Source organism: Ailuropoda melanoleuca, chromosome 11, assembly GCF_002007445.2.
Source record: "Ailuropoda melanoleuca isolate Jingjing chromosome 11, ASM200744v2, whole genome shotgun sequence".
Lineage (NCBI taxonomy): Eukaryota > Metazoa > Chordata > Mammalia > Carnivora > Ursidae > Ailuropoda > Ailuropoda melanoleuca.
In genome coordinates this window covers 101367166-101391264 of record NC_048228.1, presented here as the reverse complement: position 1 = coordinate 101391264, position 24099 = coordinate 101367166, and the positions used below count along the sequence as shown (strand labels likewise).

At 40.6% G+C, this 24099-nt stretch overlaps 1 protein-coding gene across 2 annotated transcripts in view; it reads right to left on the bottom strand.

The window, feature by feature from the left end:
* RAB28 (RAB28, member RAS oncogene family) overlaps window positions 1-24099 on the bottom strand; it is a 107314-nt gene that overhangs the window by 2346 nt on the left and 80869 nt on the right. For both annotated transcript variants that reach the window (XM_034672116.1, XM_034672115.1), the window contains exons 5-6: window positions 21125-21228; window positions 7776-7853 (exon numbers count right to left, since the gene is read on the bottom strand). In XM_034672116.1, the coding sequence (XP_034528007.1) occupies window positions 7776-7853; window positions 21125-21228 (182 nt within the window). The remainder of the gene's footprint in view (window positions 1-7775; window positions 7854-21124; window positions 21229-24099) is intronic.

Sequence of the window (24099 nt, the reverse complement as noted above, 5' to 3'; positions counted from 1 at the left end):
TAGAAGGGAACACCAAAGCAGAAAAATACATACATAAATTTAAACATGTCACAGAAAAAAACAGCAGAATATATGCATATAAAAGGAAAGAAAATGAGTGAAGATCCATGAAACATTATTCTTTGCAACTCTATTTAATTATTGAAATAGACGTGTGTACCGAACCTCCCAGACAAGTTGCGAGTTCTCTTTTTGGTATTACACAGACACATTATATCTATAACACCCAGAATTTCAGAGGACAACAAAGAATTACAGGGCTTTTCTATACTAAAGTGCAGTAAAAGTATTTAATTCCATCTTTTTCAACAAATATTACTGAAGATCTCTCTGTGTGCCAGTCACTCTATATTGGGACTGCACGGGTGAATTACACAGGCTCTGTTCACAAGGTGCTCTGGACTAAACAGAGAGAGAAACATGTACACAGCTAATTGCCATACAAGATAAGAGCTTTACTAGTGGACTTACAATATGTTGAGGGAACACAGGAGAAGGAGTAATTAATTTTCTTTGAAGGTGGGGAGTGGACGCATAAATCAAGAGGAAGCCATGTGCCACTTACAATCTTTACACTTAATAATATCTATTACTTGTCAAAGACTTCTTTTTGATGCTCATTCCCTCATCCCACACAACCCTCACCTCCATGCTTCCAAATTCCATATAGAAATAAACACGTTCGAAACACACTTTTCTATCATTTAAGAAAAAGTCCAGACATATAGTGTTCAGGCACAATAGCTACTGTTTCAAATATCAAAAGTTTTGCTAAATAAAAAATCAAAACTACTTTGATAGATTTTGGATTGCTATAACCCTTAGGATGAAAAGAGCATGTATGAAAAGTATGTATGATAGAGATAACGTGCTCCCCTCAAATTTCTTACACTTGAAATTATCCTCACTTTTTTCAAATATCGTATTTCAGAAAATCTTTCTTCATATTACTATCTATTAATTAACACATATAGAAACACATGTTAATACGGGCAGTTGTTTGTGATAACATTTATAACGACTGGATAAACAACGGAGAGTAAATGAAGAAGATTCTATGTATATTAGCCTTGGATGGGCTCTGCTCCAATTCTCTAGCAAGCAGCATTAACTTCTGGACAAGACTCATGATTTACTAGGCATTCAGCCTGATGCTATCAACAGAAGAATTACCAACTGCCACATGAGGTATTAACGTTGAACACCATTATCCGACCTCCCCAAACCTAACTGTTTCATGCCAAACTATGGGTTACAGTAAAGAAAAGGGATTTTCATAATCAGTAAGCAACTCATTAATCCTCCACAATGTTGGTTTAAATCCTATCCTATAAACACAACCAGGTTACTGACCTGTGGTCAAGACATTTTGGTTGAAGTACTGACTAACATAAATGACTTGGATTTTCACCATTAATTTTCATCAAATTAATGAAGAACTAACAAGGCAACATCTTTCTTGGAGGCCTTGGCTGTCTGACATAAAGCTTTCTACAAAGTTTCTCAACTGGAAGCCAGACTAAGGCTCTGCAGATTCAAAACTTTGCTTTCTATGAGGAGAAAAACATAATTTCCATGCCATAACTTCATGGTAGCTGGTTTCATAGTAGTCAGCTTGTTTACAAGCCATTCACTGATGTTTTCAGAGAAAATGTTACCTACAAAACACCACCTTGTACCTGTGGAGTCACAAAGTACACTCTGCTATTGTTCTCTGCAATTAGTTAATGGAGTGAAAATAAAGAAATGGCCCTAAGAGGAAAGAAGCCGTGTGGCTAAACACCAGCTTAACCCTTATTTTGTCAGAGTATTTACTTGTGAGTGGATATTGGAAAGGGAAGCGGCAGCTACGCAGAGGTGAGCAAGAAAGCAACCTAGAAGCTGGGGCAGGAAGGTGTGGAGAGTAGAGATGGACTCTTGGGAGGACACTGAAGATCAGTTTGGCCCATTCTGCGACTGTGTCTTAACCCAGATAGTAGCAACACATCTGCCATTGCAAAAGTTGTAGTTTGTCATGTTCAGGATATGGAGTAAACATACCCTAAAGGTTTCAACACTTGTCACTATCACTCATCCAAAGCTAATCACTATTCTAGATATTGAAGACATTCAGATAAATAATACATAATCTCTGTTTCCGAGATGTGTAAGAGTCTAGCACAGAATACAGAGATGTAAACTATTAAAGAATATTATGGTTGATATATATTCAAAGTGCAACAAAATTATAGATTACCACTTAATGCATGGTTATAGCATTTTTTAAAGCATGGAACTTTGCACACAGTAGGAACTTAAAAGAAACTTCTTTTCTTTTTCTTCCATATAAAGTGCCCTTAGATGCAGCCAGTAACTTTCGTAACTTTGGGTGCAAGTTACTTTCCCACTTCAGTGTTTATAACCTCCTGATATAAAAACACAAGGTTTATCTACAACGTCTCTAAAGTCCCACCTTTAGATCTTGAAACTATATGAAAAGTAACTTTAAGAGGTGATGAGGAAAAGAAAAATATGGGCTATGATATGGAAATCCATTAAGCAATGTTCAGTGTCTGAGAATTAGAATAGTATGTACAAAGCGAGTAAGTTCTGCAAGGAAGACAACTGACGTTTAGGATAAGAAAGGAATCTCAGTGCAGTTTTTGTAAACAGACTGGAAAAAATAATAAAGATTAACATCTACGTAAGAAAAATCTAAGCTCCTTATGGCTCCTTAAGGAAGGTCAATATTCAGATAAAGCTACAGAGACGGACCCTAGGATCAGGGGTTAAATGGGCACTTGAGTTGTACAGTTATGTGCATGCCTACTACATACCAGGCCCTATGCTAGACATGTTCATATGCAGCATGAAAATATTCAGAGGGGACCTATATATATATATATTTTTTTTTAAGTGAGTTTAGTGTCTCAGACATGAGAGAAATTTTTGTTTTGAGGAAACTAATGCTTACCGAATTCAAACCAAACAGAAATTCATAGTTTATTTTTTTTTTAAACATTTTATTTATTTATTTGACAGAGAGTGAGGCAGCCNAAATTTTTGTTTTGAGGAAACTAATGCTTACCGAATTCAAACCAAACAGAAATTCATAGTTTATTTTTTTTTTAAACATTTTATTTATTTATTTGACAGAGAGTGAGGCAGCCAGGGAGAGAGGGAACACAAGCAGGGGGAGTGGGAGAAGAAGAAGCAGGCTCATAGCGGAGGAGCCTGATGTAGGGCTCGATCCCATAACACCGGGATCACGCCCTGAGCCGAAGGCAGAGGCTTAACGACTGCGCCACCCAGGAGCTCCAGAAATTCATAGTTTATTAACTGACAAGTGAAAATGTCAAGGCTTAAAAATGCATTAAGAACTCTTGGGATCCCTGGGTGGCTCATGGCTCAGTCCGTTAAAGCATCTGCCTTCAGCTCAGGTCATGATTCCAAGGTCCTGGGATCAAGTCCTGCATCAGGCTCCTTGTTCAGCAGGGAGCCTGCTTCTCACTCTGCCAGAAGCTTCCCCCTGCTTGTGCCCCTCTCCTTCCCTTTCTCTCTCTCTCTCTGACAAATTTTTTAAAAAACCAACCCTCTTAACATCAGGTATATACTGCAAAACCTCCTTGCAATTCAGACCGAAAGAGATAAGACACAGGAGTATGCATTTTCTCCTTGGATTATCTGGTGCATCACTGAAAAGCTGAATGCTGCACCTTTGAGACAACAGCAATTAGAAATTCAGTTTTTTTCCCTAAAGGTTTGACTACTTTGTAAATAAACAAACAAACAAAAAAACTTGAACAATATGGGAAATGAGGACATTATTAACAACTAGTCCCAGTTTTTACACCATCTTAGAGGAGAATAGTTAGGGGAGAAAAGAGGACTGATAAATGACACAAATGCAACTACTGCTTAAATCAGGGACTGTGGACAAGGCAGCTAGAGTGTACAGAAGTGTTTAAATAGCTGTCTGCCCCACCTATTCTGGGAGCTCCGTGAGGACAAGGACTTCCACGTATTCCTCTCTGGATTCCCAGATTCTACTGTGGCCCCTGGTAAGAAGTAGACCACCAAAGAATGTGTGCCGTATTCATGAACTGTGTTCCCTTTCTTTCCTCCCTTTTCCCCTTCCCCCTCCTTGCAAAGCTTGCAAAATATGCTGGTAACTCACTTTAAAGAACTCCCTAGGAGGAACAAACAAGGTTAGAACTAAAACAGCGGAATCTCTTTAAATAATCACTGAATACAACCAAGACTATAACCTGATCATAAATACCTATGTCACAAACTGAATTACTATAGCATCAGTTTCCATGTGACTGGTGAGTCTAAAGACCAGCTCCTTCTCCAGAAAATAATACAAAACACTTTCAAATGCTACACCAAATTCCCTCAGGAATCTTTCAAAAAACACAGAAAACAAGTGTGCACTCTCTTTCCCTCTTTGCCTTGCCTCCCTGCCCCACCTCTTTTTCTCTCCCCCTCTCTCAGTCACTTACCAGTTAGAATGGCCATCATCAAGAAGAAAGCAATAAATGTTGGGGAGGAAGTGGAGAAAAGGGAATCCTTTTACACTGCTGGTGGGAATGTACATTGGTACAGCCACTATGGAAAACAGTGTGGAGGTTCCCCCCCAAAGTAAAAACAGAACTACCATACAATCTTGCAATTCTAACTCTGGGTATTTTGCCAAAGAAAAGAAAAACACTAACTTGAAGATATATGCACCCCCATGTTCATTGCAACATTATTTACAATAGCTCAAGATATACAAACAACCTAAGTGTCCATCAACAGCTGAATGGATAAAAAAATGTGGTACATATATGGGGCACCTGGGCGGCTCAGTCCATTGAGCATCCGACTCTTGGTTTCAGCTCAGGTTGTGATCTCCTAAGTCATGATCTAATGGATCATGAGATCAAGCCCCATCTCAGGGTCTGTGCTCAGCATGGAGCCTGCATAAGACTCCCTCCCCCTCTCCTACCCTTCTGCCCACATTCAGACACAGGCGTTCTCTAAAATAAATAAATAAATCTTTTTTTAAAAATGTAGTACATATATATACAATGGAGTATATATATGAGAAAGGAAGACATTCTGTCATTTGTGACATGGATGGACCTTGAGCATGTTATGCCAAGTGACAGATGTCAAACAAAGACAAGTACTGTGTGATATCACTTATATGTGGAATTTTAAAAAGCCAAACTTGTGAAAACAGAGAATAAAATGGTAGTTGCCAGGGATCGGATGTGGGGAAGACAAAGAGATGTTGTTTAAGGGTACAAATTTAAAACAAATAGTCAATAAGCCCTAGAGATATAATGCACAGTACAGTGAAGACAGACAACAATATTGTATTATAATCATCAAACGTGTTAAGACACTAGAGCTTAATTATTCCAACTGCTAAGAGAAAAGGTAATTATGTGATACAGGTGCTAATTATCACTACAATGGTGATCATATTACAATACATAAATGTATCAAATTAACATGTCATACACCTTAAGTTTATCCAATGTTATATGTCAAATATATACTTTAAGATTTTATTTATTTATTTGACAGGGACAGAGAGAGCGTGAAAGGGAACACAAGCAGGGGAAGTAGGAGAAGGAGAAGCAGGCTTCCCGCTGAGCAGGGAGCCCAATGTGGGGCTTGATCCCGGGACTCTGGGATCATGACCTGAGCTGAAGGCAGATGCTTAACGACTGAGCCGCCCAGGCGCCCCGTCAAATATATTTCAATTAAAAAAGAAATAACTGTGCTCAACACAGCTTGCTGGCTTGCATGTAAGTTCTTAGAAACCTCTTTTTAAAATCTAAACTTTTGAAATGTTTCCACTGAGAAATGTTGTTAATTGTGAAATCAATAATTTAATTGGCAAAGACACCAAATTCATGAGATTCGGGAAAGAAGAATGAGATTTCCCTACACAAAGGATTCTGACAAACAATAAAAGAGGGCTCTCGTAATGTGAACTCATCTTCAAATGAATGAATTCAAAGTAAACTCCACCAACAAACTGAAGACTGAGTTAAGTGTCATCACATAATAAACAAGATGGGGTGGACTAAAAAGGTAAGGTGCACAGGAAAGGTAGAGCTATGCAGTTAACACATCTGATACCCTATTTAGTTAAAATATGCCTAGATGTTAAGTCCATCTCTAAAGTCAAGATAGTAGCTTTCTGGCTCTTGTGACTAAGAGTGAGCTGAGAACATTAATAAAGCATCCCTAAAATTTTGCCTTTTAAAAATATCCAAGTTAGTCCATCTCTCTGGAGTTACGGCTGAAACTGAGCACTGTTGTGGAGATTAGGCAGTATACGGCATTCTTTCCCAGAGTGGCTGCCTGTGACCTACCAGCACACCTTCGCCTCTAGGAGGGCCCACCAATCACTCAAGCTCCCTTTTTTCCATTCCAAGAGTCGGAAGCGTAACCTAATGAGCCACCAAAACGCCCCTCCTCTTAAGATTTTCTTAAAAACATTTTCTTGTCTCTAGCTTATTTAAGGAATACAGTACATAATATATAAAACATACAAAATATGTGTTAATCAACTGTTTATCAGTAAGGCTTCCAATCAACAGTAGGCAACAGTAGTTAAGTTCTGGGAGCATCAAATGTTACATGTGGATTTTCAACTGTGGGGGGATGGTCTGTGTCCCCAATTCCTGAGTTGATCAAGAGTCAATTGCAACTATTTTTATGTGTCTGGGAGTAATTTACATGGCATAAGATATCTTAACACCGTGACTGAGCATAATAAGTGCTGAAAGAAATGTCTTTTGAAAAATGAGAAATAAAAAGAGATTTCCAGAGTTTCAAATATTGTAATCAAGTCCTAGAAAGAGTCACATCAGCATAAAAATTTTCAATTGATATCTGCTTTGTTTTAAAACACACACACACACACACAGAGTGACCATGAAAATAAGACAGATCACTGAAAAAATTAAAGAAAATATAAGGATGGGAAAAGACAACTGTATCTTTTTAGCTGTATGGGATGGGCATAGAGTGGACAGGATTGAGGAAAAATGTAATTTATTTGTTGCTTCTAGCAAACCAAAAACTTAACTTTAAACTCTAGGCTCTTACTCTGATTTTTCATTCTATCAAACATGTAAATTGGTATACCATTATGGTGGTATTTTTAAATGCTTGATTGTTGGTATTCACATTTATTTTATTAGTCTAAGAAATAGTGAAAGAATTCCAAAATCTTCAATAATTAATACCATTATTAAATTGTGCATTAAATTTACAATAAAATAACATCGAGAATTAATATCATTACAGTAGGGGGTGTTTTAGAGAAGAAGAGAGAACACAGACTTAAAGAAAAAGTAATGTTTTACCAAAGTGAACATGGAGGATGCCAAATGGAGTAAACTCTAAGACTAAACTTAGATAAATTGTTGGGATTTTTGTATGAAATATAAAAAGAATATTGTAGTACAGAAATCCTGGAAGAACTTAAAGAAGGAAGTACAAAACAATATGGTCAGCATCTTAACCCATTATTTAACCACTGATGAAATGTGTATTAATCTCAATTTTAGGACAAAATGAAGTTTCAAGGGTATCATAATTGGGCAAAAAGTTAACATCCTCCATCTTCCACAATAAACACTGATTCATTCATACACACAATTTATTCCTAAGGCTTTTAGGGATATGTACATAGAATGCATAAATGTGAAAGGAATCAGTGGTGAAAATTAATATCTTTTAGGAAATAAATTGATTTTTAAAAATATAAAGTTCAATATAATCACCTGTGACTGTTCTATTTCTGCTTTGTTTAACTTGATTCCAAGGATTTCAGCAGCAACTTTCTGAAAACACAGGAAGACCTACATAACAAAAATAGGTTTAAATGATTTAAAACAGGCATGCTTAAGTTAACCTTCAAATAAATTGAACTTTCTAAAAAATGATAAACATCAAGAATTGTGAAAATATGATGTACCAGGTTATTACAAAAATAGCTTTGTCAAATATACTAACATTTTAAGTGTAATAATTTTTAAATGATTAAATCATAATTTGAAAACCATGCAATTCACTAAATTGGTCTAAACACAAACACATTAAAAATTTACATTTTAAAAATTTTATTTTTTTTAAGATTTTATTTATTTGAGAGAAAGAGAGATCACAAGCAGGAGGAGGGACAGAGGGAGAGGGAGAAGAAGGCTCTCCACTGAGCAGGGAGCCCAACGATGCAGGGCTGGATCCCAGGACCCAGGGATCATGACCTGAGCCAAAGGCAGCCGCTTAACTGACTAAGCCACCCAGATACCCATACATTTTAAAATTTTTAACATAAGAGTTAATTACAGATGCCACATTAAAAAAAAAAAAAAAAAGACTACTAGCATAATAAACTCCTAAAAGTACTGGGGAAAATAAATTAGTCTGTACTTTAGTACCCAGGTTTTTCACTGCCAATTCTATATTGGTCTTTTGATCTGGCTTTAGCCTATCTTAAAAGATCTTACCTTCCGACCGCGGCCTCGCCCTCGCCCTCGCCCTCGCCCTCGCCCTCCGCCCCTGCGCCTGCACCGGGTAGGCCGCCCCCCCCACACACACACGCGCACCCCGTAGGCGACCCCCGCCCGCGTCCCAGCCGGCCCCCCCTTTCCAAATTTAAAGGGGGCGCAGCAGTAACGCCTCCCGCCTCAGGTGACCTCTCAGGGGGTCTCCCCGGCAGAGGTGCCCCGCCGCTGAGGAACATGGCGAAGGTGGAGCAGGTCCTGAGCCTCGAGCCGCAGCACGAGCTCAAATTCCGAGCATGATGTAGAAATAAATAAAATTATACCCACAACTGCATCAAAGACAGAAACACCAACGGTATCTAAAGCTCTGAGTTCTTCTTTGGATGACACTGAAGTTAAGAAGGTGATGGAAGAGTGTAAGAGGCTGCAGGGGGAAGTGCAGAGGCTCCGGGAGGAGAACAAGCAATTCAAGGAAGAAGATGGACTCCGGATGAGGAAGACCTCGCAGAGCAAGAGCCCTGTTTCTGGGTTGGCCACGGCTGTGAAGGAGGAGGGCCTTAGCGCCCGCTCCTCGCGCTGGTGGTCGTCGTCTTCATCGTTGGCGTGATCATAGGGAAGATCGCCTTGTAGAGGTGGCAGGCAAAGGGTGGCACACTGGATTGATGGGCCGCCATACCATGGGGTTTGAATTTATCATAACCATGTGTAAAAAGAAGTTAACGTGTGATGACATCTCACAGGTCTTGCCTTTAAATTACCCCCTCCCTTCGTGTGTGCACGCGTGCACATACACACACACGCAATTATAACATAACAATCTTTTAGAAAGTGAAAAATGTATAGTAAATGATTGGGGGGAAAAGAATGGTCTTTATTAATGACAAGGGAAACCGTGATTAAATTGTAATGGCATGTTGTGTCACTTTAAACATTTGTAGCCTTGGTACATGTGGCTGGGTTGATTACCTCTCTTAGAACAAGACACTCTTCCTGCCTGTTGGTGCTGGCCCTTGGGGAGCGGAAGCCCAGTGCGGCGGGGAGGGCCGTCACCTCCACGTAGCAACCCCCACCTGTTCACTCAACCCCCAACCCCGGGCTGACGCTCCACCTTCCTCTCTGCCCTGCCCCTGGCTGTTAGTTCCTTGGGACTGATGAACAGGGTCAGAGGCCAATGGCATTGTGCTGTGGTGGCATCAGATCTGCCTGTCGGGAGTGGGAGGCGGATGCTGACCGACTGACCCAAAACTTTGGAAGTGAAAGTCAATGCTTTGTTCTCTTAAAGGGACCAAGCTAAATTACTGTTGGTTCATGTAGTGAGATTGAATTGTTATTCAGAAATGTTTAATGCATATTTAACTTATTTAATGTATCTCATCTCATGTTTCCTTATTGCCACAAGATTTATAATTAATGCTGTGGCCTAAAGATCACCTTTGCTACCTAATGCCGGTGGGTGACGATGGCATTGCTGCTGGAGGGCCGTGGGCTCCTTTCCCTGTGGAGGTTCTGGGCTCTCCGTACACATGGAGGTGTGGTTGGTTAAAATGTTGGAGAACAGCTGCCAGGAAGTGTTTCTCTGTGTAAATAAATAGCCACCGTCAAAGAGAGGGAAGTTCTTAGTAGCAGCAGTGAACTCTGTTACCCTTTCAAATGGAGAAGTAGCCGATCTTCTGTTCCTTCATTGCCCCTCTACCACCACGCCTACTTCCAGCACGTGTGCCCCTGGTCTGGTCCCGACCTTTCCCATGTGACCCTCGCTCAGAATGGGGCGCCAGAATGGTAGCAGACAGGGAACCAGCTAGGTGGGGCGGGGGAGGGGTGAGAGGCTCTTCAGATAATCGTCGAGTAGTGATGGAGAGTTTGACTGTAAATGAATTTTATGCCATAAAAGACCAACCCAATTCTGTTTGACTATGTAGCATCTTAAAAAGAAAAAAAAAATAAAGCCCCAGAAAAAAAAAAAAAAAAGAAGATCTTACTTTCCAACCCTTTAATAATCTTTATGGCTTTCATCAATTTCAATAAATTCTCCATATCTCTTGAGCAAAACAACTTAGTAATCTTTATTTTATTGGTTCAGGGTAAAGGAGCAGTATACTCTGTTATCATTAAACAGAAATCAACAGTATTTTCTATAAACAGCCTTTCATACATACTTAGCTTATGCTGGGCCCACTAGGATTCCTAGGACTTCAATCCAGACACTGATGGCAATGATATACTTGTCTCTGCTTCTTAAGTGTCTTATCATATTTTTAGCCCTACTTATCTCATGATTACTTACTGAATATTTATTGCAACTAATTTTGATTTCTAAAAAAAAAAAAAAAAGATACATATCTCCAAAAGGCTTATGCCATTTATACCCTAAAAATCATTACATATGATAGTTCACTGATGGTCAACATTCAAGAAAAATAAGAAAGCTAGTGTGGTGGAACGGAGAGAAAGTGGGGGATTGTGAAGGAAAATAAGCAAAGAGATTAAGGGAGTACAAATCACATGAGATCTGGTAGGCTATGGAAAGATTTTTACTGAGTTAAATGGAAGCCATGGGAAGGTGGCTTGATGTGACTTCTATTTTAATAGGGTCAGTCTGATTACTGTATTGAGTATTCTCACTACAGAAGATGAAGGGAACAAAAAGAGGAGCCAGCAAGGACACTAACGTAAGAGATGATGGAGGCTTGAAACAAAGTGGTAGTAGTAGAGAGGGTATATCCAGACGTATCTGCATACATCATGAAAGTAGAACCAAGAGGACTTGGCAATAGATGTGGGGTATAAAAGAAAGAGAGGAGTCAAGAATGATTCTAAAATATTCTCCGCCTTAGCAATTAGTAGAAGATCTTCCATTTATTGAACTGGGGAAGACTATGGGAGATTTCAGGAAAGACTTCAAGAGTTCAGTTCTGAACCTGAGTAAAATTAGGGCCGCTTATCAGGCAGCTGAGTGGAGGTGCTGGGCAGGCAGCTGGACTATAGGAGTCTGGAGTTCAGGGAAGAGGTCTGGTCAAAGCCCTGGGCCTAAATGAGGTAACTAAGGGGAAAAGTTTAGAAAAAGATATCCAAGGACTGAGCCCTAAGGCACTCCAATATTCAGAAGTTGGAGTGAGAGGGAATCAGCAAAAGGAACTGAGAGAGAGTAGCTAGTGAGGTAGGAGTAAACAGGAGGTGTAGTATCCTGGAAGGTAAGTGAGGAAAGTATTTCACAGAAGAGAGGGATTAACTGTTTCATATGCCTCAACTAAGTCAAGTAAGATGAGGACTAATAACTGACCACCACATTTAGCAAAAACGAGGTCACTGGTGACTTTAATAACAGTAGTTCAGGTGAAATACTGGATGAAAAAGTCCAGCTGAAACTGTTCAAGAGAAACTGTAAAGAGAAAACTGTAGACACCTCTTTCAAAACACATCCCACTGGAACTAGGGGAAAGAAAGAAAGCAACAGCTAGAGAAGAGTGTGGGACCAAGAGTTTCTTGTTTTTAAGATAAGTCATGATATTTTGTATGCTGAACGAATAATCCAGTAGACAGAAAACAAATGATGATGCAGGAAGGAGAGAGAATTGCTGAGTAATCAATGTTCATTACTAGGCCAAGAGAAATGGGACTAATGCAAAGTGGAGGAATGGGCCCTAGCCAGGAGCACAGAAGGTCTGTCCCACAGTAACCGCAAAGAAGACAGAAGATATGGGAACAGAGGCAGGGAGTGAGGCGAGTGGGGGCAAACGTGGTGGTAAGAGTATGCAGTTATCTTCTCTTGACTTCAAATTTCTATAGAATAGGAAACAAGGTCATCAGCTGAGAGGATGGATGAGAAAATGTTGAAGATCTGAAGAGAGAAGAGAAGCTATGAAAACAGTCATCTAGGTGAGAGGGAGTGATGATGGCCTAGGGACACGTGGTAGAATTACTGAGCAGCATTAAGGGCTCATGTCAGGCTAGTGATTGCGAATTTTAAGTGAAACCTCCAGCATGGCTCTGTCTCTCTCGCATCATGTTCAAATGCCTGGGGGCTGCCACAGAACAGTGGGGGCTTGGTTTAAACCAGAGCTAAGGTTTAGCCAAATGAGTCTGATAAAGTCAAAGAGAGGAAAGGGAACTGAGGGCATATGCATGGCAATGATTTTTGGTTGGCCATGAGATTTAAGTTAGGAAAATGAGGACATGAAAGCAGGTTAAGGACATTAAAAAGGCGTTAAGATCAGCGTCTGGCAGGTCCTGCCAGGACTGCAAATGGACTGGATGAGGGCACTCAGGACTATGAGCTGGAAAGACCGGAGGGTGGTCAGTGATTAGGATGTCTGACACTGAGATAGGAGGTAACAGAAGAGCTGTAGTGATTTGTAATGACAAAGCCTGGGAGTGAGTGGCTGAGATGGGGTGCAGGACAAACAAAGACACTGAAATCACTAAGAATTACAACAAAGGTATTGTTAGAGAAAGTACAGTCAGGAGCTCAACTCCCCGGTGATGAGGAAAATAACCTGAAGATGGAGATGACTAAAGTCTCAAAGTGATTCCACAAGAATAAACCACTTCAAAGTTGCATTTCGAAAGAAAATAATGAGAATTTTTAAGGATGGTTCGATATAAGTACACAAAAAATATGGAGTGGTTAAACACAAGATAAAATACCGGAAATTAAAATAATTCTAGGGGCGCCAGGGTAGCTCAGTCAGTTAAGCTTCCAACTCTTGATTTCAGCTCAGGTCGTGATCTCACGGTCGTGAGACTGAGCCCTGCATCAGGCTCCACACTGGGCAGGGAGACTGCTTAAGATTCACTCTCTCCCTCTCCCTCTGCCCCTCACATGCTCGCTCGCTCCCTCTCAAAATTAATTGATTGATTAATGACAGAAGACCCCAGAAAGGTAAGTGAGGGTGAAGCCCAATCCATGAACTTATCAAGAAGTACTGATTTTATATATTTTTAAATAGCATGTGTGGGTGGGTATGCGCCCATGTTTGCATTATCTTGGGGGAAAGGGTTCTGACAATAATCAGAAAATAAACTTAGGGGGAGGAGGTTAAGATGGCGGAGGAGTAGGGGACCCCTTTTTCAGCCGGTCCCCTGAGTTGAGCTGGAGAGGTACCAGACCAGCAGGAACATCCACCGGAATCAGCCTGAGACGCAGGAAGATACATCTGGATCTCTACAAATGAACATCTCCAGCGCTGAGTATCGAGGTACGAAGCGGGGAGCCGTGAAACCGCGCACAGATATCGGAAGCTAAACAGAAGGGGGAGGGAGCCGCCGTGTCAGGGCGCCGGGAAGCGGTAGCCACCTGCAAGGGGGAGCGGACAGACCGCGGACCCGCACGCTTGAGACAGCAGGCTGAGAAGGGAGCTCCGGGAGCGCACGCGGGACGGCTGGCGGTTGGCGGGCCACCTGCACGGGGGAGCAGGCGGACTCGCGGACGGCACCCGCGAGACAACAGACTTAGAACGCGAGCTCCAGGAGCGCGCGCGCAGGGCGGCTGGCGGGCCACCTGCACCGGGGAGCGGGCGGACCGCGGACCCGCACTCTGGAAACGGCAGACTGAGTCCGTGAGCCGGGAGCGTGCACCACCAAGCATCTCACGGAGCTCCGGAGCTCCGGTGTGCTCACTGGATCGAGGCTGAGACCGGGAGCTCCGGGAGCGTCCGCGGGGCGGCTGGCGGCTGGAGGGCCACCTGCACGGGGGAGCAGGCGGACTCGCGGTCAGCACCCGTGAGACACCAGACTGAGACGGGGAGCTCCGGGAGCCCGCGCGGGGCGGCTGGCGGCGGGCGGGGTTGGAAACACAAAGGACAGAGACGTGCCGGCCCTGGAAGTGAGGGCTGGGACGCCGGGTGTGGGGCGCACAGCCCGGGATGCTGCAGGGTTGAGCAGCACCAACAGAAACAGAGTTAAAGTGGCCAGAACATCAGTGGAGAACGATCCGCGATCCCTCTGTTCTGAGACAGAGGCTGAATTTCAGCCGCTGCTGCTCTCTCAGAAGAGGCATAGCAAACCGCCAGGGAAAGCCGCCAGAGAACAAAAGCCCGGAAATACCGGCTCACAGGGTGCCCATCCCCATCCCCCCTCGCAAGGGACACAGAGACTCTACCCAAACAGGGTTTTCTGAGTACCTGCAGGCAGGCCCCTCCCCCAGAAGGCAGGCTGAAAAATCAAGAAGCCCACAACCCGGAGCGCCTGAGTGGCGCAGTCACCAAGCACCTGTCTTCGGATTAGGGTGTGATCACAACGCTCCGTAAGGAGTCCTTCATCGGGCTTCTCCACCGGGAACCTGCTTCTTCCTCTCCCACTCCTCTGCTTGGGTTCCCTTTCTTGCTGACTGTCTCTCTCTCTCTCAAATAAATAAATAAACTCTTTAAGGAAGAAGCCCACATCCCTAAGATCTCTATAAAACAAGGGCGCACGGCCTGGGTCCCAGTCAACACTTGGGCTCTGGACAACCCTGCAATCTCTCTTCATCAGAATGACGAGAAGGAGAAGTCCCCCCCAGCAAAGAAAAGATAATGAGTCTGTGGCCTCTGCCACAGAATTGGCCTCGGCCACAGAATTAATACATATGGATGTATCCCAATTATCAGAAATGGAATTCAGAGCAACAATGGTCAAGATGATGAGTAAACTTGAAAAAAGCATCAGAGAAAGCGTTGCTGAGAATATAGAATCCCTAAGGGCAGAAATGAGAGCGAATCTGACAGAAATTAAAAACTCAGTGGGCCAAATACAGTCAAAACTAGAGGCTCTGACGGCCAGGGTCACCGAGGCAGAGGAACGCGTTAGCGAATTGGAGGATGGGTTAGTAGAAGAAAAAACGAAAATAGAAGCTGGTCTTAAAAAAATCCACGCCCACGAATGTAGATTACGGGAGATTACTGACTCTATGAAACGATCCAATGTCAGAATCATCGGCATCCCTGAAGGGGTGGAGAAAAACAGAGGTCTAGAAGAGATATTTGAACAAATTGTAGCTGAAAACTTCCCTAATCTAGCAAGGGAAACAAGCATTCGTGTCCAAGAGGCAGAGAGGACCCCATCCAAGCTCAACCAGGACAAACCTACGCCACGGCATGTCATAGTGCAATTCGCAAATATTAGATCCAAGGATACAGTATTGAAAGCGGCCAGGGCAAAGAAATTTCTCACGTACCAAGGCAAAGGTATCAGGATTACGTCAGACCTGTCTACAGAGACCTGGAATGAGAGAAAGGCTTGGGGGGGCATTTTTAAAGCTCTTTCAGAGAAAAACATGCAGCCAAGGATCCTTTATCCAGCAAAGCTGTCATTCAGAATTGATGGAGAAATAAAGACGTTCCAAAATCGCCAATCATTAACCAATTTCGTAACCACGAAACCAGCCCTACAGGAGATATTAAGGGGGGCTCTATAAAGGTAAAAAGGCCCCAAGAGTGATACAGAGCAGCAAGTCACAACCGATACAAAGACTTTAAAGAGAAATGGCATCATTAAAATCATATCTGTCAATAATCTCTATCAATCTAAATGGCTTAAACTCTCCCATAAAACGCCACAGGGTTGCAGATTGGATAAAAAGACATGACCCATCCATTTGCTGTCTACAAGAGACTCATTTTGAACCCAAAGATGCATTCAGACTTAGAGTAAGGGGATGGAGTACCATCTTCCACGCAAATGGACCTCAAAAGAAAGCTGGAGTAGCAATTCTCATATCAGATAGACTGGATTTTAAACTAGAGGCCATAGAGAGAGATACAGAAGGGCACTATATTATTCTTAAAGGAAGTATTCAACAAGTGGATATGACAATTATTAATATATATGCCCCCAACAGGGGAGCAGCAAGATACACAAGCCAACTCTTAACCAAAATAAAGAGACATATAGATAAGAACACAGTAATAGTAGGGGACCTCAACACCCCACTATCAGAAATAGACAGAACACCCTGGCAAAAACTAAGCAAAGAATCAAAGGCTTTGAATGCCATACTCGACGAGTTGGACCTCATAGATATATATAGAACACTACACCCCAGAACCAAAGAATACTCATTCTATTCAAATGCCCATGGAACATTCTCAAGAATAGATCATGCTCTGGGACACAAAACAGGTCTCAGCCAATACCAAAAGATTGAAATTATCCCCTGCATATTCTCAGACCACAACGCTCTGAAATTGGAACTCAACCACAAGGAAAAACCTGGAAGAAACTCAAACACTTGGAGGCTAAGAACCATCCTGCTCAAGAATGACTCGATAAACCAGGAAATCAAAAAACAAATTAAACAATTTATGGAGACCAACGAGAATGAATACACAACGGTCCAAAACCTATGGGATACTGCAAAGGCAGTCCTAAGGGGGAAATACATAGCCATCCAAGCCTCACTCAAAAGAATAGAAAAATCTAAAATGCAGTTTCTATATTCTCACCTCAAGAAACTGGAACAGCAACAGAGGGACAGGCCTAACCCACTGACAAGGAAGGAGTTGACCAAGATTAGAGCAGAAATCAATGAATTAGAGACCAGAACCACAGTAGAGCAGATCAACAGGACTAGAAGCTGGTTCTTTGAGAGAATCCATAAAATTGATAGACCACTGGCAAAACTTGTCCAAAAACAAAGAGAAAGGACTGAGATTATTAAAATTATGACTGAAAAGGGAGAGGTCACGACCAGCACCATTGAAATTGCAAGGATTATTAGAAACTTTTATCAACAGCTATATGCCAAAAAACTAAACAATCTGGAAGAGATGGAGGCCTTCCTGGAAACCTATAAACTACCAAGACTGAAACAGGAAGAAATAGATTTCTTAAATAGGCCAATTAACTATGAAGAAATTGAGTCAGTGATAAACAACCTTCCAAATAATAAAACTCCAGGCCCAGACGGTTTTCCTGGGGAATTCTACCAAACATTCAAAGAAGAAATAATACCTATTCTCCTAAAGCTATTTCAAAAAATAGAAACAGAAGGAAAGCTACCAAACTCATTCTATGAGGCTAATATTACCTTGATCCCCAAACCAGGCAAAGACCCCCTCAAAAAGGAGAATTACAGACCGATTTCTCTAATGAATATGGATGCCAAAATCCTCAACAAGATCCTTGCTAATAGAATCCAACAGTACATTAAAAGGATTATCCATCATGACCAAGTGGGATTCATACCTGGGATGCAAGCATGGTTCAACACTCGCAAATCAATCAATGTGATACATCATATCAACAAGAAAAGACTCAAGAACCATATGATCCTCTCAATTGATGCAGAAAAAGCATTTGACAAAATACAGCATCCTTTCCTGATTAAAACCCTTCAGAGTGTAGGAATAGAGGGTACATTTCTCAATCTCATAAAAGCCATCTATGAAAAGCCTACTGCAAGCATTATTCTCAATGGGGAAAAGCTGGAAGCCTTTCCCTTAAGATCAGGAACACGACAAGGATGCCCACTCTCGCCACTATTATTCAACATAGTACTAGAAGTCCTTGCAACAGCAATCAGAAGACAAAAAGGGATCAAAGGTATCCAAATCGGCAAAGAAGAAGTCAAACTGTCTCTCTTTGCAGATGACATGATACTCTATATGGAAAACCCAAAGGAATCCACTCCCAAACTATTAGAAGTTATAGAACAATTCAGTAAGGTGGCAGGATACAAAATCAATGCCCAGAAATCAGTTGCATTTCTATACACGAATAACGAGACTGAAGAAAGAGAAATTAGGGAATCCATCCCATTTACAATAACACCAAAAACCATGCGTTACCTTGGAATTAACTTAACCAGAGACGTAAAGGACCTATATGCTAGAAACTATAGATCACTTTTGAAAGATATTGAGGAAGACATAAAAAGATGGAAAAATATTCCATGCTCATGGATTGGAAGAATTAACATAGTTAAAATGTCCATACTACCCAGAGCAATCTACACTTTCAATGCTATCCCGATCAAAATACCGAGGACATTTTTCAAAGAACTGGAACAAATAGTCCTTAAATTTGTATGGAACCAGAAAAGGCCCCGAATCTCCAAGGAACTGTTGAAAAGGAAAAACAAAGCTGGGGGCATCACAATGCCGGATTTCGAGCTGTACTACAAAGCTGTGATCACAAAGACAGCATGGTACTGGCACAAAAACAGACACATCGACCAATGGAACAGAATAGAGAACCCAGAAATGGACCCTCGGCTCTTTGGGCAACTAATCTTTGATAAAGCAGGAAAAAACATCCGGTGGAAAAAAGACAGTCTCTTCAATAAATGGTGCTGGGAAAATTGGACAGCTACATGCAAAAGAATGAAACTTGACCACTCTCTCACACCATACACAAAAATAAACTCCAAATGGATGAAAGACCTCAATGTGAGACAGGAATCCATCAAAATTCTAGAGGAGAACATAGGCAACAACTTCTATGACATCGGCCAGAGCAACCTTTTTCACGACACATCTCCAAAGGCAAGAGAAATAAAAGATAAAATGAACTTATGGGACTTTATCAGGATAAAGAGCTTCTGCACAGCCAAGGAAACAGTCAAAAAAACTAAGAGACAGCCCACGGAATGGGAGAATATATTTGCAAAGGACACCACAGATAAAGGACTGGTATCCAAGATCTACAAAGAACTTCTCAAACTCAATACACGAGAAACAAATAAACAAATCATAAAATGGGCAGAAGATATGAACAGACACTTTTCCAATGAAGACATACAAATGGCTAACAGACACATGAAAAAATGTTCAAAATCATTAGCCATCAGGGAAATTCAAATCAAAACCACACTGAGATACCACCTTACGCCAGTTAGAATGGCAAAGATAGACAAGGCAAGAAACAACAATTGTTGGAGAGGATGTGGAGAAAGGGGATCCCTCCTACATTGTTGGTGGGAATGCAAGTTGGTACAGCCACTCTGGAAAACAGTGTGGAGGTCCCTTAAAAAGTTAAAAATTGAACTACCCTATGACCCAGCCATTGCACTACTGGGTGTTTACCCCAAAGATACAGACGTAGTAAAGAGAAGGGCCATATGCACCCCAATGTTCATAGCTGCATTGTCCACAATAGCCAAATCATGGAAGGAGCCGAGATGCCCTTCAACAGATGACTGGATTAAGAAGCTGTGGTCCATATATACAATGGAATATTACTCAGCTATCAGAAAGAACGAATTCTCAACATTTGCTGCAACATGGACGGCACTGGAGGAGATAATGCTAAGTGAAATAAGTCAAGCAGAGAAAGACAATTATCATATGATTTCTCTCATCTATGGAACATAAGAACTAGGATGATCGGTAGGGGAAGAAAGGGATAAAGAAAAGGGGGGTAATCAGAAGGGGGAATGAAACATGAGAGACTATGGACTATGAGAAACAAACTGAAGACTTTGGGGGGGGGAATGGGATAGACTGGTGATGGGTAGTAAGGAGGGCACGTATTGCATGGTGCACTGGGTGTTATACGCAACTAATGAAGCATCAAACTTTACATCGGTATCTGGGGATGTACTGTATGGTGATTAACATAATATAATAAAATAAAATAAAATAAAATAAAATAAAATAAAATAAAATAAACTTAATGAAATTTTTAAAAGTTCAACCTCGATAGCAATCAAAAAAATTCAAGCAGCAAAGTAGCTTTTTTTTTTTTTTTTGGCCTACCAAACTGACAAAGATTGAAAAGTAAATAAATAAATCCTGGACGTTAAAAAAACACCACAGTGATATGGCACTAATACAATGTTGGCGGTAGTACGGATTATTAAATCTAATTAAATCTGATGATTAAATCTATTTAATAATATTAAATGACATGGCCAAATTTTCTGTACATAAATATATTAAATAAAAAACTAAAACACCAAATTATTTCTGTATTTATGATCTTAATTTTTTTTAAGGATTTTATTTATTCATTTGACAGAGAGAGAGGCAGTGAGAGAGGGAACACAAGCAGGGGGAGAGGCAGAGGGAGAAGCAGGCTTCCTGCTGAGCAGGGAGCCCAATGCGGGGCTCGATCCCAGAACGCTGGGATCATGTCCTGAGCTGAAGGCAGACGCTTAATGACTGAGCCACCCAGGCACCCCTATTTAGCGCAGTTAATAACCCTGGAGTGTCACTACTTAGGTTTACAAATCCTATCCCCACCACTCATTAGCTGTGTAACCTGGACCCCCATTACATAATCTCTCTGAGACTCATCTGTAGCGCAGAGATAATGGGAGAAGCACAATGCAAGGCACAAAGCAAGCATTCAGTGAATGCAATTCACCAGCAGCAACAGCAACAGCACGAGCATTTGTGAGCATCAGAAAACTATAAGGAATCATATGAGGTTGTGAATGGTCATCTCTGGATGCTGACATAGTGGGTGATTTTTTATGTTCTTTCTTTTTTTTGTTGTTCTTTTTAACTCTCATACTTTTAAATTCCCTAAAATAACCATAAACTTATGTTAAATGAATTATAAATGTAAACAGAATTAACATTTTATCTATTTTATGTTTTCAATAGGAATTAATTTGTTCCAAAAGTTAAGCCTGGGAAGTGTACTTCCTGTGAATATCATTATTAAACAAAAGATCACTCATAATATGCAGTATTCATTGTTTTACTTACCGAGTCTCCTGTCTTTGCTGAGACAAAGTGGCTACTAAAACCATTTTCCCGGCAAAACCGTAAGTGTTTTTCAGGTTTTACTGTTCGCATGTGCTCCAAATCAACTAGAAAAGTGAACAAAAACAGTGAACAAAACTCGATATTAGAGTCAATCAAAACACTGTTAACATGTTTAAATTTGACTTACTTTCCAATATCATATCCCAGCTTAGACACTAGCTGTGTCACCTTGAGCAATTTCTTTATCCTTTTAATGCTTGAGTCTATAAGTCTAAAAACTGAGACTAACAAATACACCTGCCTTATGTAGAGTTATTTGAGAATGAATCCATGGATGGTGCACAATGACCAGCACATGAAAAGTGCTTGAAAAATGAAAACTATCATTCTTATTACCTACAGCTTCAGGAATGCTGATGAGACCCAAAACAGATCTACTTAGCATAACATGTTTAAACATAATGATTATAGATGACCCTTGGACAAAGTGTGTTTGAACCCAGATGTGGATTTTTACAGTTCAGTACTGTGAAAGTATTTTCTCTTCCTTGTGATTTTCTTAAGAGCGTTCTTTTCTCTACCTTACTTTATTGTAAGAATATAGTATATAACACACATAGCAAACAGAACATGTGTTAATTAACTGTTTATGCTATCAGTAAGTCCTCCAGGCAACAGTACGCTGTTTGTGGTTACGTTTTGGGGAGCCAAAAGTTATACATGGATTTGACGATGCAGGGGATCGGCACCCCAACCCCAATGTGGTTCAAGGGTCGACTATAACTAAAAGTAAGATGCACTTACCCAAGCACATTTAGTTTGGAACAATTTAATTACTTTAATAATTACAATAGTTCTGCAATCTCTATAAACTTCAATGTTAACACAAACACAGAATTAATTTTGTGCCAAAAGGTAGCAATATTTTGTTGCATGTTTACTTTATTTGAAACCATGGTTTAATTTCACAAAGATACATCTCAGTTGCTTTCCAAAGCTAAAGTCTACATTCTGAAAGCACCGGGTCAGGGAGTATTTCCTTGAATAGGTGTCGGTGCTTTAGAGCAAAGCAACGGTACTCATGGCCAAGAGTGGTTTTAACCAGCACAGTCTATTTTTTCAAATGTGATCCTTTATTGGACAGTTTCTCTTTTTACAACACTAAAGACCCTATAAGGGTGTTGACTCAATGCCGTCAAATTATAAGGCAAATATATTCACAGGATTTAAGGACAACTAGGCTCTTTGAGTCAATATAGGAAAAAAAAACTTAAACTGATTTCCTGAGGAAGGGACCCAACTGACTTGTAAAAACTTGTAAATTTGCAAATCTAGTAAGCCTACATAATAGTGGCAATTGATTATCAACTAAAAAATGTTCTCATGCTACATAAAAGGCTTTATTTAAAATTATATTGAAAGTCTTTAGTTTGTAGGCTCAAGAGATCTTTCTCTACGAGATTTTTGATCTAGTGGGGATTTCTGAGTCTCATTTATATTGCTTAGCTTGGATAATATGGAGCTTTTTTCTTTTCTGGCCACAAGTTGCTGTTCCTTAAACATCACTGAGACCTTATTTACAAGAACAAGCCAAAAAACGTCCAGATACCACAGGCATCAATTTGTAGAAGACTGAAATAAAATACTAAGCTATTAGCACTGACATTCATACATCTAGTTTATCATAATATTGAGGCTAAAATGCTTTCCTAATTCAACATGAGTAAGAACAAATCATGTCACTAAGAAAATTACCCAATGAAATCACTGTCCAATTAAAAATAAAAACAAACATGAAGTTTGTCATTTAATGTGTGTATGCATCCATCTTTTCGAATGCAATAGTCTACCATTGTTCTGTTTTTTTTCTTCCTTGTTTTTCCTCCTTCCCTCCTATCCATCAGCAACCTAACTACCGCATACACTTATCTATAGCCCTGGGGAATTTACTACCCAAGCAAAAGGTTTTTCCTAATGAAGATAACCATGATTGGGCACCTGGGTGGCTCAGTAAGCTGAGCGTCTGACTTCTGGTTTCAGCTCAGGTCATGATCTCAGGGTTATGAGATCAAGCCCCACATCCGGCTCTGTGCCCAGCAAGGAGTCTGCTTGAGATTCTCTCCCTCTCTCTCTGCCCCTCCCCCAGCTCACACACTCTCTAAAATAAATAAATAAATCTTTAAAAAAAAAAAAGATAATCATGAGAAACTAGTACTATCACTGGTCAATTGAAAACAACAACATTTATCCATCAAACACTTCTTGAACACCTTATCTCTACCAAGCACTGTGGGAGGCAGTAAGAACCCAAGGATGAAAAAGAATACAGGTCCTTAAAAAGCCACCACCCATATTTTAGGAACATAAAAGACCATCAGCAATCAGAAAAGTTATTTTAAATAACTGAGATTCTGACAAAGGAGGCAGCAGATATAGAATAGGCCCTCCCAGAACTGCACCACGAAGTTTTCCTTTGAAGATAAAGTTATAGTGAGACACTGGTAAAATCTTTCCTTTCTGCAATTTTAAAATTATTATCCAGTGATAATACATACATGTGATAACACTCTATCATACATGTGATAACATTCAGTGCTTTGATTTAATTTCCTTTATGTCCTTCAGTGAACCTCATCATCTTTCTAGTTCTCATATTTTTTGAAAATGGAATAAAAATTTCCTAATAATGGTAATACATATTCATTACCCAAGTATTCAGAAAAACAACCATGAAAATGAAATGTCAAATGTAAAATGCCATTAACTACAGACAACTACTGATAACATTTTCATGTATATCATTTCAGTACCTAAGCAACTGAAGGACAAAGGCATTAACATTGTATATACATGCAATTTCTTTTACCTCAGGCGTACTACAAACATGCTTAAACAGGCGCTTACAAGTTTCAAAGGAAACCACTTTATAGATCATTCACTTGTTCAGTTAACAAATATTTGAGTGCCTAGTTGGC